Genomic DNA, 14,859 nt, shown 5'->3' on the forward strand with positions numbered 1-14,859 from the left:
GGGCATTTCTCGAGTACCCCCCTTGAGGGTGGCAGGTGTGGGTAATAAAGATGCCATTTTACCTCTCTGCTCATCAGAAGAGTCAGGAGCAGGTAAAGGGGAAAGGAGGCACTCCCGGTTGTGACTGTAATGAAAAATGCAGTGAGCACGGGAGGAGTAACCGGCAGGTGACATTGGTGCTGTGGTTTGAAGGGTGAACACGGCCTATTTTAAAGTTATTTCAGCTGCACGTTTGGCACGTGTGCACCCTGAGGGGCAGAAGAGTTTTGGGCCTGATGGAGGACTGGAAGGTGCCACAGCATGGCCCATGCCTGATGAGTTGGCCACAGGGTGTGTGGGGAGGTAGGAAAGGCCGTGATTGCCAGCCCACCTTCCGCCTTGGCCACATGCAGAGGAGTGGGAAGAACTCGGCGGGGAAGTGACATGGCATCCTGGTACTTCCTCAGTGAGTTCTAGCCTCTTGTGCTCTCCCCGCCCCTCACCCATGGCAGCTGTGTGTCTTCATCACCATCTCCCTGCTGACCGTGGCTTCCTGGCCGGGAGCACACTACACCCTGCCCCGGCTCCTGCTCCCGCTCACGCATTTCCACATTGCTGGCTTTTGTGCTTCCTGTGCCCTCCAGCCCTGCTGGCTCCTGCGGGTGACAGCCTTATGCTGTGCTCGGAGAACTGGGTGTTCTCCTGGTTGCAGAGACCACCACATCCCAGCACATGGTGATCCCCTCCATCCTACGTATCAGGCAGTGTTGAACTGTTGGCTGCATACTCCTGCTTGCAGTGCCTCTGCTCTGACTCCTGACACTTCCCTGGCCCATGTTGCATCTCCCCGAGTCCCTCCCTGACTCTCCCTGTCCCTTGGGCACCCCTAAACGTGGGGACAGTTCCTGCCCCTCTGTTGCCACAGCGTATTCCCCTTGGCTGGTCTTGTTTGCTTTTCCCAAAGGAGCTCTCCCTGTGCATTCCGCAGTCCATGCCTCAACCCAGACCTCTCTCTAGGAGGAAGAAAGGAATGTGTGTGTGTACTTAATGTATCGTAATTTTCATATTGCTTTGTAATCATTGTAATTATTTTAAATGGATGTATGCTGTTACGCAGTTACACCATAATTAGCCTCACCATTTCCCTTACAATTCTGCACATGAATCTTGAGTTTGAGGTTCAGCGGAGTGGAAAACTAGTAGATTTTTTTCTTCTCTCAAGTTCAGTGCTCAGTGCTTCCATACAAAGACAGAAACCTCTGTGGGATGCGTGGCAGTGCTTCTGTAGGTCGTCTTCTGCAGTCAGCAGAGAGGCCCACTGCCGCCGCCTACATTCAGCGCATAGACTACTGACACGCTTCTCAACGCCTGCCCTGGTTCCGGTCTTTGACTGTCCCTGAGCCAACCTCTTCTCCGTTGTTAGAAAATGAATTCTTGTGTCCCAAAGGCCCCAAAGAGGTCTCAGGTTTGTCACACTATTGTTTTTGCACACATCTGAAAAAGCAACTTTCCTAGTCAAGGCAGACTTTCAAATGCACTGTGAGGTTGGGGCTCTTCCTACCTTGACAATGTTCTTGGCGCATCTCACTTGCAGCTCAAGTACTTGGTTGAAACAGGAAGCTGGCTTATTTTGAATCTGTAATTCTTGAAGTGACCTTGGAAATTGACGATGATATTTTCTTTGCTTTAAAATAAATCTCTTCCTGTTTTATGTTGGAAAGACAGAGACAGAGATCACCCATCTGCTGGTTTCCTGCTCGGGTCAGTCCTGAACCAAGAGCCTCCATCTGGCCTCCCAGGTTGGAGGAAGGACTCCAAGTCCTTGAGCGTGGCCTGCTTTCTCTCTGGTGTGCTGCATGAGCATGCGCGGGGTCCTTCTCTGGGCCAGCCTGTGGTTCACGGGTCCGAGGAGTCCTTCCACAGCCAGTCAGCCATGTCTAGGGAAGCGCCCATTCGCAGCTCTTTGCAGCTCCTCGCTGCTGGAGAACTCGCCTTTTCCCAGGAAGCTGAGGCAGTCAGCGATTCTGTTGGGGCAACACTGGCGTTCTGCTTAACTATCTTTTGTGTTTGTTTAATGAAGCTGTATTTGGGTTTTTGACCTACTGATGTGCCAATTTCTGCCTCATTTTCAGTCATTTCCTGGAGCCTGCTACCAAGTTGAGAAGCTGATGTCCAGCCTCAGCTGACTCGTGCTTTGAATCTTCCCTCACTCCTCAATCAGACTAAGTACTCTCCTGTGTGAGGAGAGCTGTCTTTTATCCTTGGTGTACACCAAGCACTCAGCCAATCTCTGTTCCCAAGAAACAAACCAACGGAAAGCAGACCACGTTTCTGCTGAGTGCACAGCAGGCAGCTGCGTCCTGGCCAGGGGCCCAGAAGGCCTGTGCTGCTTGGTCCGACATTGGCCTGTCCTCTGCCATTTGTTTCACAGTTGGTCTTTTCTCTCATTTCCCGTAGCATGTTTTCTGTGTAATCTACTATAACGGCAAATTGTTTTAACATTATAGGAAAGCCTGGTAGGTACTGCCAGTGGATAGCTCTCTCCTGCCCTTTTCCTGCTCGTTGTCTGTCTACTTTGAGGCTCTGTAGTCCTTTCTACTTTGAGTCTGCATTGTCCTGTGGCCAGGGGGCACTTGTGCCAGATACTGTCCATCAGGCCGCCAGGCTTGCTGTGCACACCACCTCTTCTCTAGGTAAACGAGCAAGGATCAGTGACAGCTACCACTCTAACAGCTGTGTTTGTAGCTACTGGAGATGCAGGTTCTGTTTTTGAAAGGACCCCGAATAGATCACCCTCTGAAATCACACCTGCTCTCAGGGATGGGTTCCCAGCTTAGTGCCCGTGGTGACTCCCCCTTTCCCAAAAGTGAGTCAGGAGATGGATGGGAAGGTGGAGAGCGGTGTCCGCTTACAGGCTGATGACACGGCAGCTTCCCGTGTGCTGCGTCTCTCATCCCCTCCCCGCCACCATCTCTGTCCCCCGAACAGCAGTAAAAGCCCCTGAACGTAGAAACTGAAGATCGAGGCTCATCCTACTTGCCGCCTCCCCTGCAAAGTGCATGCCACGAGTGGGCTTTACCCCTTGAACAAGTATGACGAACCTTGTTACAAAAAGCGGGTGCAGGAAGTCCAGGGAGCGTGGACCTGACCCGGGATGAACCTGAGCAGCACGATAAAGCTGTGTCCAACCCTTCCTCAGGACGCAGACAACAGAGAGGCCCCAGGGACACAGCAGACAGACCCAGTGCCCAGTCTTGGCACAGAATTCCACCAGAGCACACATTTGTTAGAGTAAGAATCCCAATTGTACGGTAATGAAATATGGAACTAAGCAAATACAGTAAAAGCAAACAACATCTGTCCAGATAAGTAAAATTGAAACAGCGAAGAACTTAATGGCCCCCGAACTGAATTACTGACATAGAAAAAGACTGTAGGAAATTATGGAGAAAGCAAAAGGAAAAAATGCAAAGCGACGAAAGCAGTGTAAGTTATAGGAAGCAGACCTGGGCCAAAGGTAAAAGGCCCAAAAATGTCCTTGTGGATATAATGGAAGAAACTTGAAACAAATCAAATTACCAATAGGTGAAGCTGATTCATTGTTTTAAAGGCAGGAATTTTTCAAGTATTAGCCTAAGTGCAGTATTAATATTCAAATAGAAAACTTAAAATTGAAACTTGTAGCTAAAATCTGTCAAAAAAATTTGTTTTTTTCCAATTCTTAGGACATGCTTTTAGGAAATTCTCACTTCTTGTTTTTGTTTTTTTAATGTAGCTTGAGTAAATTTTTTTTTCATGCTGCTTCATTTAAGAAATTATTTTATTTGAAAGAGTGATAGATTGATCTTGCATTGCTAGTTCATTCTCCACATGGCCGCACCTGCTGGTGTGTGGCCACTGGAAGCCAGGAGCCAGGAGCCAGGAACTCACACTCCTGTGGATGGTAGGGCCCTGAACACCTGGGCCATCTCCTGCTGCCTTGCCAAGCACGTCTGCAGGGAGCTGGGCAGAACTGGGATTCACACTGGCAGCTGGGTGTGGGGATGTGGGCATCCAGACTGGCAGCTTCACCCACCACCTTCCAGAGATCCTTCCAGCCTAAGTATAGAGTTAAAGTTGGTTTAAAGTGTCTATGTTGCACCTGCAGGTTAGATTTTTGCATTTTTCTTTGGACCAAATTAATTTTAATTAAAAAAAGGAGAACTTGAAAGGTGTAGTCCAAAAGCTATGTGCAACAGTGTAGGGAACACCATCTAAGCCAGCCGGGACTCAGGTCAGGGAGTCTAGCTTGCCACCTGGCGTTTCAGCTACTCCGACTGCCGCTCCAGGCGCTTGTCTTTGTCATTTGTTTGAAGTACGATGGGCTTGGACGCAGGACACCCCCTCACCTGTATATCAGAACTGGGTTGGAGAAGCTCCTGCCAGTCCTGCCAGTCCTGCCAGTCCTCTTCCTGCATCCCTCCCCTGGCAGGGTTAGCAAGAGGCGGGGAATGCATCCCTGACTGGAAAGCCAGCGGGAGTTGTGTCATAAATGAGTACGTCCAAGAGTAAAAAGGATTCTCCCAGCATCTTCCTGGGAAAGTTAGTGATGCTGCTCACTTTTCCCCCAATTATTTTTCACCTCAACTGTTGTATCATGAGGTACTCCCCCTTCTTTTGGTGATTATGGTGGGTTAAACGATCTTCAGTGGAATACTGTTTTTATTACTATTTATTATTAAATTAGTATAGGACAGTCCCAACATGGCTAGATTTTTAAATTTTTGTGTTTTAGTCCTTAGTCAATGCAAGGTCATTGTATTGTGTGGTGTAGACATTTTAATCCAGTGTGAATTTCAGATATGTATGTTGCAACAGCTATTTGAAAAAAAATAAGATTGGATAATTTTTTAGATCAAACAAATGGAAACCAAGTAAATTATAGTAATCACTGTTTAAAAATATAGTAATTGACACAGACTGTGAGTGATTAGTACCACTTAAAATGCTAATTTATTTCCAAATAGGTAGAAATGGAGGTAGTTTGTCTTCTGCAAGAAGTTTCAACTATTCTCATCTCTTTGCCCATTTATATAACTATCTACCCTGTTACAAAGAAACTTATCTAGCGAGGCTCTTTTTTTTAGCTAAAATAGTAAAAATATATTTTTACTCAAGACCCATTATAGCATTGTGACATGTTACCTTTGTCACAAAAATAAATCTTACTTCCGTAATTTTCTCTTTCCTGACATAAGCGCTGTCTTAGCAATGGCTTGATGCCTCGTGACCACCTGAGGATCGTCATGTAGCGGGTCCCTTGGCATTAGAATGTCAGTATCGCTGCTGTGTGCCAGATACACAGCATGGGCATGAGCAGTCCAGTTTTGAGAGGCCTGGCTTACAGCTTTGGTCTCTCTGATAAAGAGCATAGCGTTCTAGTTGTGCACACCAAGGCCTTTGTATAAATATTTGAATCAGTTTTGATTGGCTAAAAATATTTCAATCAGTTTTGATTGGCAACTGTTTTAAATTTGCCACAATGTTAGAAAACAGTGTTATTGAATGTAGACATTCCTCAGACAAGAGATCCCACTTCTCAACAGTTAGTTGGTGTAGCTCTGATTTTTACCAGCTGGTCTTTATTCCTTTTTGTTTTCTAACAGAAATCCTAGAGGCTGGTATTAAAGGAACTTCAGAATCCCTTAAAGGTGTGAAACGCAAGAAGATTGTAGCTGAGAATCACCTGAAAAAAATACCAAAATCCCCACTGAGAAATCCTCTTCAGGCAAAACATAAACAAAATACCGAGGAGGCATCTTTCACCCTTCTCCAGAGCGCTCCCGAGTCACACAAGAAGCAGAGTCACCTTTCTGGAAAGAGCGGCAAGCAGTGCATCAAACAAAACGGAGAAGCCCCCGGGGTGCCGGCCGAGGCCGCGAGGTCCAACGCCTCCGTCTCCCCGAAGAAGCCCCTGCCTGTCCAGCATCCAGCAGAATTGCGCAGGTGGAAGTCTGAAGGTTCCAACCCGGCCAGGTTGGGTGTCCCTGATGGAAAGGGGCACTCAAGTGCAGCCAGGACTGACAGCAGTGAATGCCTCGCCCCTCGCTGTAGAACGCCCTCCCCTCCATATACCACGACCGCGTTTGATGTTTTACTGAAAGCAATGGAGCCGGAACTCAGCACCCTGTCACAAAAGGGCTCATCTTGTGCAATGAAGGCAGAAAAAGTAAAGCCAAATAAAACTGCACGATCTCCTTCCAGATTAAAAAACAGTTCACTGGATGCCCCCAGTCGGACTTCACAAGACTTGCTGGCTGAATCCCAGCCTTCCCCTGGTACCTCATATGCAGCACATGTGTCGGCTGCCCAGCAGAAGGAACAGGTGGCAGTTCAGTCGGTGTCTCGCTCCTACAGTCCACACGAACACTTTGTAACCAAGTCCAGCCAACATTACCAACAGCATCCTGCATGTCTAAATTTTACCGCAACCCGAACAACCCTGCAAAATCAAGAGAACGCCAAATTAGAGCAGGTTTATAACACCGCAGTGACGTCATCTGTAGGTCTCCCTTCTCCTTCCAGCAGAACTCAGGTCACTCTTCAGAACCAGCACCTGGAGTCCTCTTTGCCTTTGTCAGCGAGCCCAGCCGCTGCCACCCAGTCTCCCCCCATGCCAGTTTATAACTCCGTTGTTAATCAAAGTGTAGAGCAAATGTGCAATCTTCTGAAAGATCCGAAGCCAAAAAAGCAAGGAAAATACATCTGTGAGTACTGCAGCAGAGCGTGTGCAAAGCCCAGCGTGCTTCTAAAGCACATCCGCTCGCACACGGGAGAGCGGCCCTATCCCTGTGTGACCTGCGGATTCTCCTTCAAGACTAAAAGCAATCTGTACAAGCACAAAAAGTCCCACGCCCACACCATCAAACTGGGTCTGGTCTTGCAGCCAGATGCAGGCGGCTTGTTCCTGGCCCAGGAGTCCCCCAGAGCACTTAGTATCCACTCAGACGTGGAGGACAGTGGAGAGAGCGAGGAGGAGGCTGCCACGGAGGAACGACAGCACGAGCCCAGTGCCATGGAGCTGCAGCCAGTGCAGACCGTGAAGAGGGTGTCAAGTTCTGAGGCTTTGCCGATGTCAAGTTCCATCCCAAGCCGTGCAGACCATGCAGCAAATGACTTCTCACCGCAGGACAGATCTTCAGAGTCCCAGGCCATGACAGAGTTACCCAAAGTTGTGGTCCACCCCATCACCATGTCCCCTGCAAGAACTGACCCCCCAAAGGTTGTCCCCCTCAAGCCGGAACCTGGCAGCAGTGCCCAGAAACAGAAGGACCTCCAGGCGCCACACTCAAGCCCCTTTGAGAAGGATGAGAAGGCCGGCCGGAAAGGGGACGCAGGCCAGCCAGAAGGCAGACAGGACTCTCCCGTGGGAACTGCCCACGCCCAGCTCCAGAGGCAGCAGGCGACTGACTGCTCCCAGGAACAGCAGGGGAAGCTGCTGCTGAGTCCCCGCAGCTTGGGGAGCACCGATTCTGGCTACTTCTCACGTTCCGAGAGTGCTGACCAGACAGTGAGCCCACCAACCCCCTTTGCCAGAACGTTCCCCACCCTGGAGCAAGACTCCACCAAAACTGCTGGGCCGCCTGGGTCCTGCAGTAGTGCACCGGCCCCCTCTGCTTTACTGCCGGGCGAGAGAGCGCAGCTTTTGCCAGGACAGATGCGCCCACCATTGGCAACCAAAACCCTGGAGGAGCGGATCTCCAAGCTGATCTCGGACAACGAAGCCCTGGTCGACAATAAGCAGCTGGACAGTGTCAAGCCCCGAAGAACGTCTCTTTCACGCCGGGGCAGCATCGACTCGCCGAAGTCGTACATATTCAAGGACTCCTTCCAGTTTGACTTAAAGCCGATGGGCCGGAGGACGAGCTCCAGCTCAGATATCCCCAAGTCCCCGTTCACCCCGACGGAGAAGTCCAAACAGGTGTTTCTTCTGTCGGTCCCTTCCCTAGACTGCCTGCCTATTACCAGAAGCAATTCCATGCCCACTACAGGTTACTCAGCAGTTCCTGCCAACATCATCCCTCCCCCTCATCCTCTGAGAGGAAGCCAGTCATTTGATGACAAAATTGGCGCACTCTATGATGACGTCTTTGTGTCAGGCCCCAACACCTTGGTGCCAGTTAGTGGGCATCCCCGCACACTCGTCAGACAGGCAGCAGTAGAGGACTCGTCGGCAGGGGATGGGCAGGCCCTTGGTCCCGGGCAGTCGCTGGAGGAGGGCTTCCAGGCTGCCAGCGAAGGTGGGGCAGCACCCAGAGGCAAGGCTCCCGCCGCAGGCTCCCATTCCGAAAAGAAGAAGTCCCATCAAGGGCGGGGGACGATGTTTGAGTGTGAAACCTGCAGAAACAGGTACCGAAAGCTAGAGAATTTTGAAAACCATAAGAAATTTTATTGTTCAGAGTTACACGGACCCAAAACCAAGGTGGTCCTGAGGGAGCCGGAACAGAGCCCTGTGGCCAGCAGCACGCAGCCGCAGATGCTGCACTACCGAGTGGCCGGTTCCACGGGCGTCTGGGAGCAGACGCCGCAGGTCAGGAAGAGGAGGAAGATGAAGAGCGTCGGCGATGACGACGAGCTCCAGCAGAACGACAGCGGGTCTGCGGGGCAGACCTGCGAGGGTCCTGTGTTTCCGAGCGTGCTGGGCTCCACGCCTGGCACATCTCAGCACTGCACTGCCCTGGCTAGGGAGCAGCAGCACCGAAACACACACGCGCAGAGCCCCCAGATCCAGCTGCTGTCGAGGGGCCCAGAGCAGTCCCCCGACGCCAAGCTGTCCAGCAGCACGGAGCAGCAGGGGGGCTCGACTGCAGCCGACAAAGGGGAGCTGGCCAGGGTCGGGAGTGGGATCTCGGTGATCCAGCACACCAACTCCCTAAGCAGGCCCGGCTCCTTTGACAAGCTCGAGCCCTTTGAGGGCAGTCCTGCGGTGTCCCTGCAGGAGCTGGACACTCGGAAGGTGTTGCCGATCTCCCAAGAGGAAGGCCACCCTTCTCGCGATCCGCTGCGTCCCCTGCAGCCTGCTCCTGCAGGCCCCGTTCAGGGAGAGCTTCAGGAGGGTCCCCGGAAGTTGTGCAGTGAGCGGCATGTTCTGGGACAGCCCTCGAGACTGGTCCGGCAGCACAACATCCAAGTGCCGGAGATTCTGGTCACGGAAGAGCCAGATCGTGACCTGGAAGCTCAGAGCCACGATGCGGAGAAGTCGGACAAGTTCAGTTGGCCTCAGCGGAGCGAGACCCTGTCCAAGCTGCCCACCGAGAAGTTGCCTCCCAAGAAGAAGAGGCTGCGGCTGGCGGAGGTGGAGCATTCCTCCACGGAGTCTAGTCTTGACTCCACGCTGTCCAGGAGCCTCAGCAGGGAGAGCAGTCTGTCGCACACGTCGAGCTTGTCGGCCTCTTTCGACATAGAGGACATAGCGAAAGCAGAGGCTCCCTCCAAAATCGACTTTCTAAATAAGGCCGAGTTTCTTGTCATCCACTCGGGCTCCAATACACTGAGTGTTCCTGGAGGGCACCGGGAAATGAGGCGCGCAGCCTCAGAACAGATCAGCTGCGTGCAGATGTCCATGGAGGTCTCTGAGTTCAGAAGCAAGTCATTTGACTGTGGAAGCGTGACTCCTCCCCAGATCGCAGCACTGGCCGAACCGCAGCCCTCCTCCTCCGCTTCCAGCGCCGCCGTCTCTGGGTACGTGCCTCTGCTGGAGAGAAGGCGAGGTCCGCTGATCCGGCAGATATCTTTAAACATGGCTCCCGACAGCCAGCTCCCTCCTGCAAACCCTGCCTCTTTCCAAAATACTGCTCTGCCCGGTGTGAGTGCAGTGCCGCCTCAGGGCCCTGCCCTCCCCGAAACACCTTTCCCTGAATCCCCTGCACTCACGTTGCACTCCCAAACGCAGGGCAGGGATCTGCAGTCGGAAGTGCCCAAGTCCAGCTCCGCCAGCATCCTTCCCATCCAGCAGCTCTTTGGCATCAGTGTGTTCAATCACATCAACGCCCCCCCAAGCCACCGGGGCACGCAGGTGTTCCTGCAAGCGTCGGCTCAGGGTGACAGAGCAGGTGCCAGTTCTGCTTCAGCTGAGTCTTTGAAAAGTGAGGACTGCTTTGCTCCCAAATACCAACTGCATTGTCAAGTTCTCACTCCCAACAAGCTTTCCTCTTCACATCCTGTGCATCCTTTGCCAAATCAAGTCCTCTCAGATCCAGTTGGAACAGACGGCAGCACAACTTCGGCGGTGTTCCCAACCAAGCTCGTGGATCCTGTATCCAGTGCATCGTCCCCGTCGCTGTCGGAGTTGGGCCCGGCTAGCAGTCAGGCCTCGTCCTTTATGCTGGCTGCCCCCCTTCACAGAAGTGTCCCTGCCTACTGTTTTACTGCCGTGACATCTCTGCCACAAATCCTAGTGACCCAGGATTTGTCCATTCAGCCGATTTGTCAGGTTAATCATGGTGCAGTGCCAATCGGCAAAGAGCTAACTGTCGTGCCAAATTCACAAAGTGATCAGAATGCTTTGCCAAACTTGAAGAAGGAGCTTGTTTGTGAAAATGTTTTCTCAGAGATCAGCCAGAGTCCTGTTTTGGAATCTTTGCCTGTAACCCAAAAGATGTCTGTAGGTAGACTTTCTCCTCAGCAAGAATCTTCAGTTTCCAGCAAAAGGATGCTGTCCCCAGCCAACAGCCTGGACATTGCCATGGAGAAGCACCAGAAGCGGGCCAAAGAGGAAAATGGAGCCGTCTGTGCCCCGGAGGTCGGGCTCTTGGCACCGCTGAGTGGCAGAGCTAGCGAAGTTAGCAAGCACAAGAAGCCCGTGCTGGTCAGGCAGGTTTGTACGACGGAGCCCCTGGATGGAGCCATGTCGGAACTGGGGGTCTTTCCTCCAACCGAAGGTGCCGGTGACTCTGGCCACTTGACAAGTGTTTCGTCAGCTGATGATTCCTCCTCTGGTTACTTGAAGCTGGTGATTGCAGAACCTGTAAATGAACGCTTAGAACCTGAGAACCCCCAAGTCTCTGCCTCGTCAGCTCCCACTGCTGCAAAGCTGCCTGTGCCTTCAGAAGGTACCCGCGTTTCTCCTCCCCAGTCTGCAGATGGAGACCAGGAAAGATTGCCAGGGACTAAACCCGAAGGTGGTCAGAGGAACAGCCAGGCTCCCAGGCAGCTACCAAGGGCCACTGCTCCTCCATTGAGTGACGCTGGGGACGCGCAACCACTGGCTTTCCCCAGCCTGAAGACAGCCACCAGCTTTACATGGTGTTACTTATCAAGACGGAAGTCACTGCCCTTGCCCCAGCGAGACCAGAAGATGTCAGCCTATTCTGACTGGACCGTCAGCTCCAGTAACCCCAACCCTCTGGGTTTGCCGACAAAAGTTGCCCTGTCTCTTCTTAACTCGAAGCAGAAGACTGGAAAATCGCTGTACTGTCAAGCAATAACTACTCATTCAAAGTCAGATTTATTGGTCTATTCAAGCAAGTGGAAAAGCAACCTGAGCAAGGTACTTCAAATATAGTTTATCTTCAAACATGGCTTATGCAGATATTTTTGATGTGCCTCAATACCTTTCAATATTTTCGTGGGAAAGAGTTTAATTTTGAACAACAAATTGGGCTTGATGTGTGATGGGTCTGAAAGGCAAGGTGTTGGATACCCTGGAGACTTAACCTGATGGTTCATGTGGAGGCCTTCCCACGAGTATCACTTTAGACATTTTAAGATAACTTACATTTGTGGTAGCATACCCTGAGCAGTTTTTAAGCTTTTTTCTTAGCTGATTCTATAAGTATCCACATAACGGTGTAGAAAATTGCAGGATCATTTTGGACTTCCTTTTCTATTGAGGCGTCCTTGGTCAGTGTGGAGAGTGTGGTCGTCCACAGGATTGTGGATAATCAGAGTTGGTGGTATTTCTGAGAGCCGTTTATACACCTTCTGTGATTCTAACTCCCCCCTCCCCCCACACACAGCTTATTCCTAGTTCTTTTTCTTAGTAACTCTGAGAATCATCTAGTACAAGAGAGAAGATTCACAAAATCATGAACTTCCACGCTTGATAAGAAGATGTGGTCAATAGCTATTGGCTAATTTAAGGTCCTGAAATGATTATTTTGGCTTAATTTGTGAGATCAGCCACATTAGAATTGTTGGCTTTATAAAATGGGAAACATCAATTAAGCGATTAAGAATAAGTAAATAGTAAGTTTATCACATTGGACTCTGGACGTTGAGGAATACAGATTTGAGTCCTTGACTCACAAGCATTTAATACAGGTTTGTAAGAATTTGCACAGCTGTCAAAACAGTATCAGCATATGGTAGAAATGTGTGATTCCAAAAGATCTACAGTTGACCTTGCCAGCAGGAGAAAGAGGTGTGGCAGGTTCAGTGAAGTCTAAATGCTTAGACCCTCAGTCCATCTCAGAATGCTGGGAGAGAAGACCTAATTTTGAAAATGTAAGCAGCTTCATGCATGTTTCTGAGGTGCCTGTGAGATACGGTTCTGCTTCAGAGCCAAGTGCCTGGGAAGAAATTCCTGCAAGTGCGTATCTGGAATTAAATCTTATGGTGGAAGGTGCAGAAATGCTTCAGGCACAGGTAAGAGATTGCTCGAGGAGAGGCTAGGCTAGAACCCTGGCGTCTGTCAGATCTGAAGAAGTTTGCAATGAAGAAAGTCCTCCCGAAAAACTGGAAGAGATTGTTAGAGGAGGAGGAGCAGGAGGAAGGGACAGCACACAAACAGGGCAGACGGTCAGGTGAGAGGAGCGGCAGGAGTGCTGGGGAGGAGCAGAGCTGCTGGGCTCTGGGCTCTGCTGTGTGTGTCACGGAGTCGGGGTTGGGTGATTGTCGTCCACGACCCAAATGTGATGCACTTAGAATTCCAAATGGAAAAAAAAAAAAAACCAGGTAGATTCTATAAAGAGGTTTTTTTCTTCAAAGATTTGTTTCTTTTTTTATTTGAAGGGCAGATTTACAGAGAGAAGGAGAGAGAAAAAGTCTTCCATCCTCTGTTTCACTCCCCAGATGGCCACAATTAACAGAGTAAACTGAACCAAAGTCAAGTTTCTTTTGGATCTCTCACATGAATGCAGGGTCCAAAGGACTTGCGACATCTTCTGGTGCCTTTGCGGGCCATAAGCAGGATGCTGGATTGGAAGTGGAGCAGCTTGGACACTAACCGGTGCCCATATGGGATCCTGGCACTTGAAGGTGGAGGACTAGCTAGCCTATTGAGCCATGTTACCCACCCCTTGCTATAAAGAGTTTTTAAGGGCCCGGCGCAATGGCGCAGTGGTTAAGGTCCTCACCTTGCACACCCGGGATCCCATATGGGCGCCGGTTCTAATCCCGGCAGCCCCGCTTCCCTTCCAGCTCCCTGCCTGTGGCCCGGGAAAGCAGTCGAGGACGGCCCAAGGCTTTGGGACCCTGCACCCGCGTGGGAGACCCGGAAGAGGCTCCTGGCTTCGGATCGGCATAGCATCGGCCCGTTGCGCTCACTTGGGGAATGAATCATTGGACGGAAGATCTTCCTCTCTGTCTCTCCTCCTCTCTGCATATCCGCCTTTCCAATAAAAAATAATAAAAATAAATCTTTAAAAAAAAAAGTTTTTAAGAGAACAAGACATCGACAAGACCTAACCTCAGAGTGGTCAAGGGAGTGAAGCCTAAGAAAATGACAGTGTATTGGGTATTTAGCTCATTGCTTACTGGCAAATAGAAGCTGACTTTGATAATAGGAAAGCAAGCAAAAGTTAGAGGGAACTTAAATATGGTCAGAAGGTGAGCAAGAGAATTCTGTATATTTCAAATCATGGGGCAGCCCAATAGTGGGTAAAGATGCATCTTTCCTCTGTTGGGGTGTGGGTCAGTGTGCCTTTGCACTGTCCCCGAGGACCCTGCCTGCTATATCAGTAAGCTTAGGGGTCTCCAAGGTGCTTTTTTGAGCCCGTGCAGACCCTCTGTTTCATGGTACACACTGGCCACTCACTGTTGTTAGGTCATCTCAGTCTGATAGAGAGCTGTCAGTTTGGCAGTGTACTTGCTGTAAAGAAAGTTGGCATAGAGGTGAGAGCAGTGGCTCCTCTGGTTGGAGTGTCAGGGGCCTGGAGCTTGCGCCTTTGCTGTCAGCATGTTCCCTTTTTCAAGGACCCACCCGGACCCTGAGCGTGTCCTTTCTCGCAGGGGTGTGATTTCATTGAGCTGCCTACTTCCCCGGGGCCTGTGGGACTGGCCTCGTGATGGGTGAGGAAGCATCCCATTAGCGGTGCAGTAAGATCCTGCATGCAATCAGGGCATGCTATTATTCGGTTGTTCCTGTGGGAAAGCTGTGGAGTGTAGATCACTTTGCTCTTCTAGTCTTTTCCAGAATTGTGCTTATGTGGCCAAAACAGCTTCTCAGTTGATCTGGCTCCCACAGTTTTCAGAATTCAAGGAACTTTCGAGAAGACAGAGAGGCATTATCCTTGGGCTTTAAAATGATGGGAAGGAGGAGAAGCAGGTGTCAGGAGATGCTTTTCCTCCGAAATCCCTAACTGGGAGGAGATAGGAGATCTTCCATGACAAATAGGTAGCAGGAGGCCCAACTCCTAAGAGGAAACTTGAAGAATTATGCTTCAACTGCAGGAGGAGTGGTAGGTTAAATACCAGAAGGAACATCCAGTCCATTTTCAAGCCTGTGGTGCACTCTGTCAGGGTGGATTGTGGGCACCAGTGAAGTGTGATTGACTTCTAAGATAACATGAGATTGATCATGCTCCTGTGGCTTGGCAGGTTAATGACGGGAGGAGATTGAAGTAAATGACCTTTGAACCTGTTATTTCTTGGAAATGCATTGCCTTATTTTAACTGTATCCT

General features: G+C 50.5%; 1 protein-coding gene across 2 annotated transcripts in view; it reads left to right on the forward strand.

The window, feature by feature from the left end:
• HIVEP1 (HIVEP zinc finger 1) overlaps positions 1–14,859 on the forward strand; it is a 134,300-nt gene that overhangs the window by 95,082 nt on the left and 24,359 nt on the right. Inside the window, exon 4 of one of the 2 annotated variants that reach the window (XM_040984146.1) lies at positions 5,625–11,506. In XM_040984146.1, the coding sequence (XP_040840080.1) occupies positions 5,625–11,506 (5,882 nt within the window). Of the gene's footprint in view, positions 1–5,329; positions 11,507–14,859 lie in introns of those variants that run through there. The other variant, XM_040984145.1, reaches the window with a different exon arrangement.

This window comes from Ochotona curzoniae, unplaced genomic scaffold (genome assembly GCF_017591425.1).
Source record: "Ochotona curzoniae isolate NIBS_2020 unplaced genomic scaffold, NIBS_Ocur_1.0 contig_4064, whole genome shotgun sequence".
Classification (NCBI taxonomy): domain Eukaryota; kingdom Metazoa; phylum Chordata; class Mammalia; order Lagomorpha; family Ochotonidae; genus Ochotona; species Ochotona curzoniae.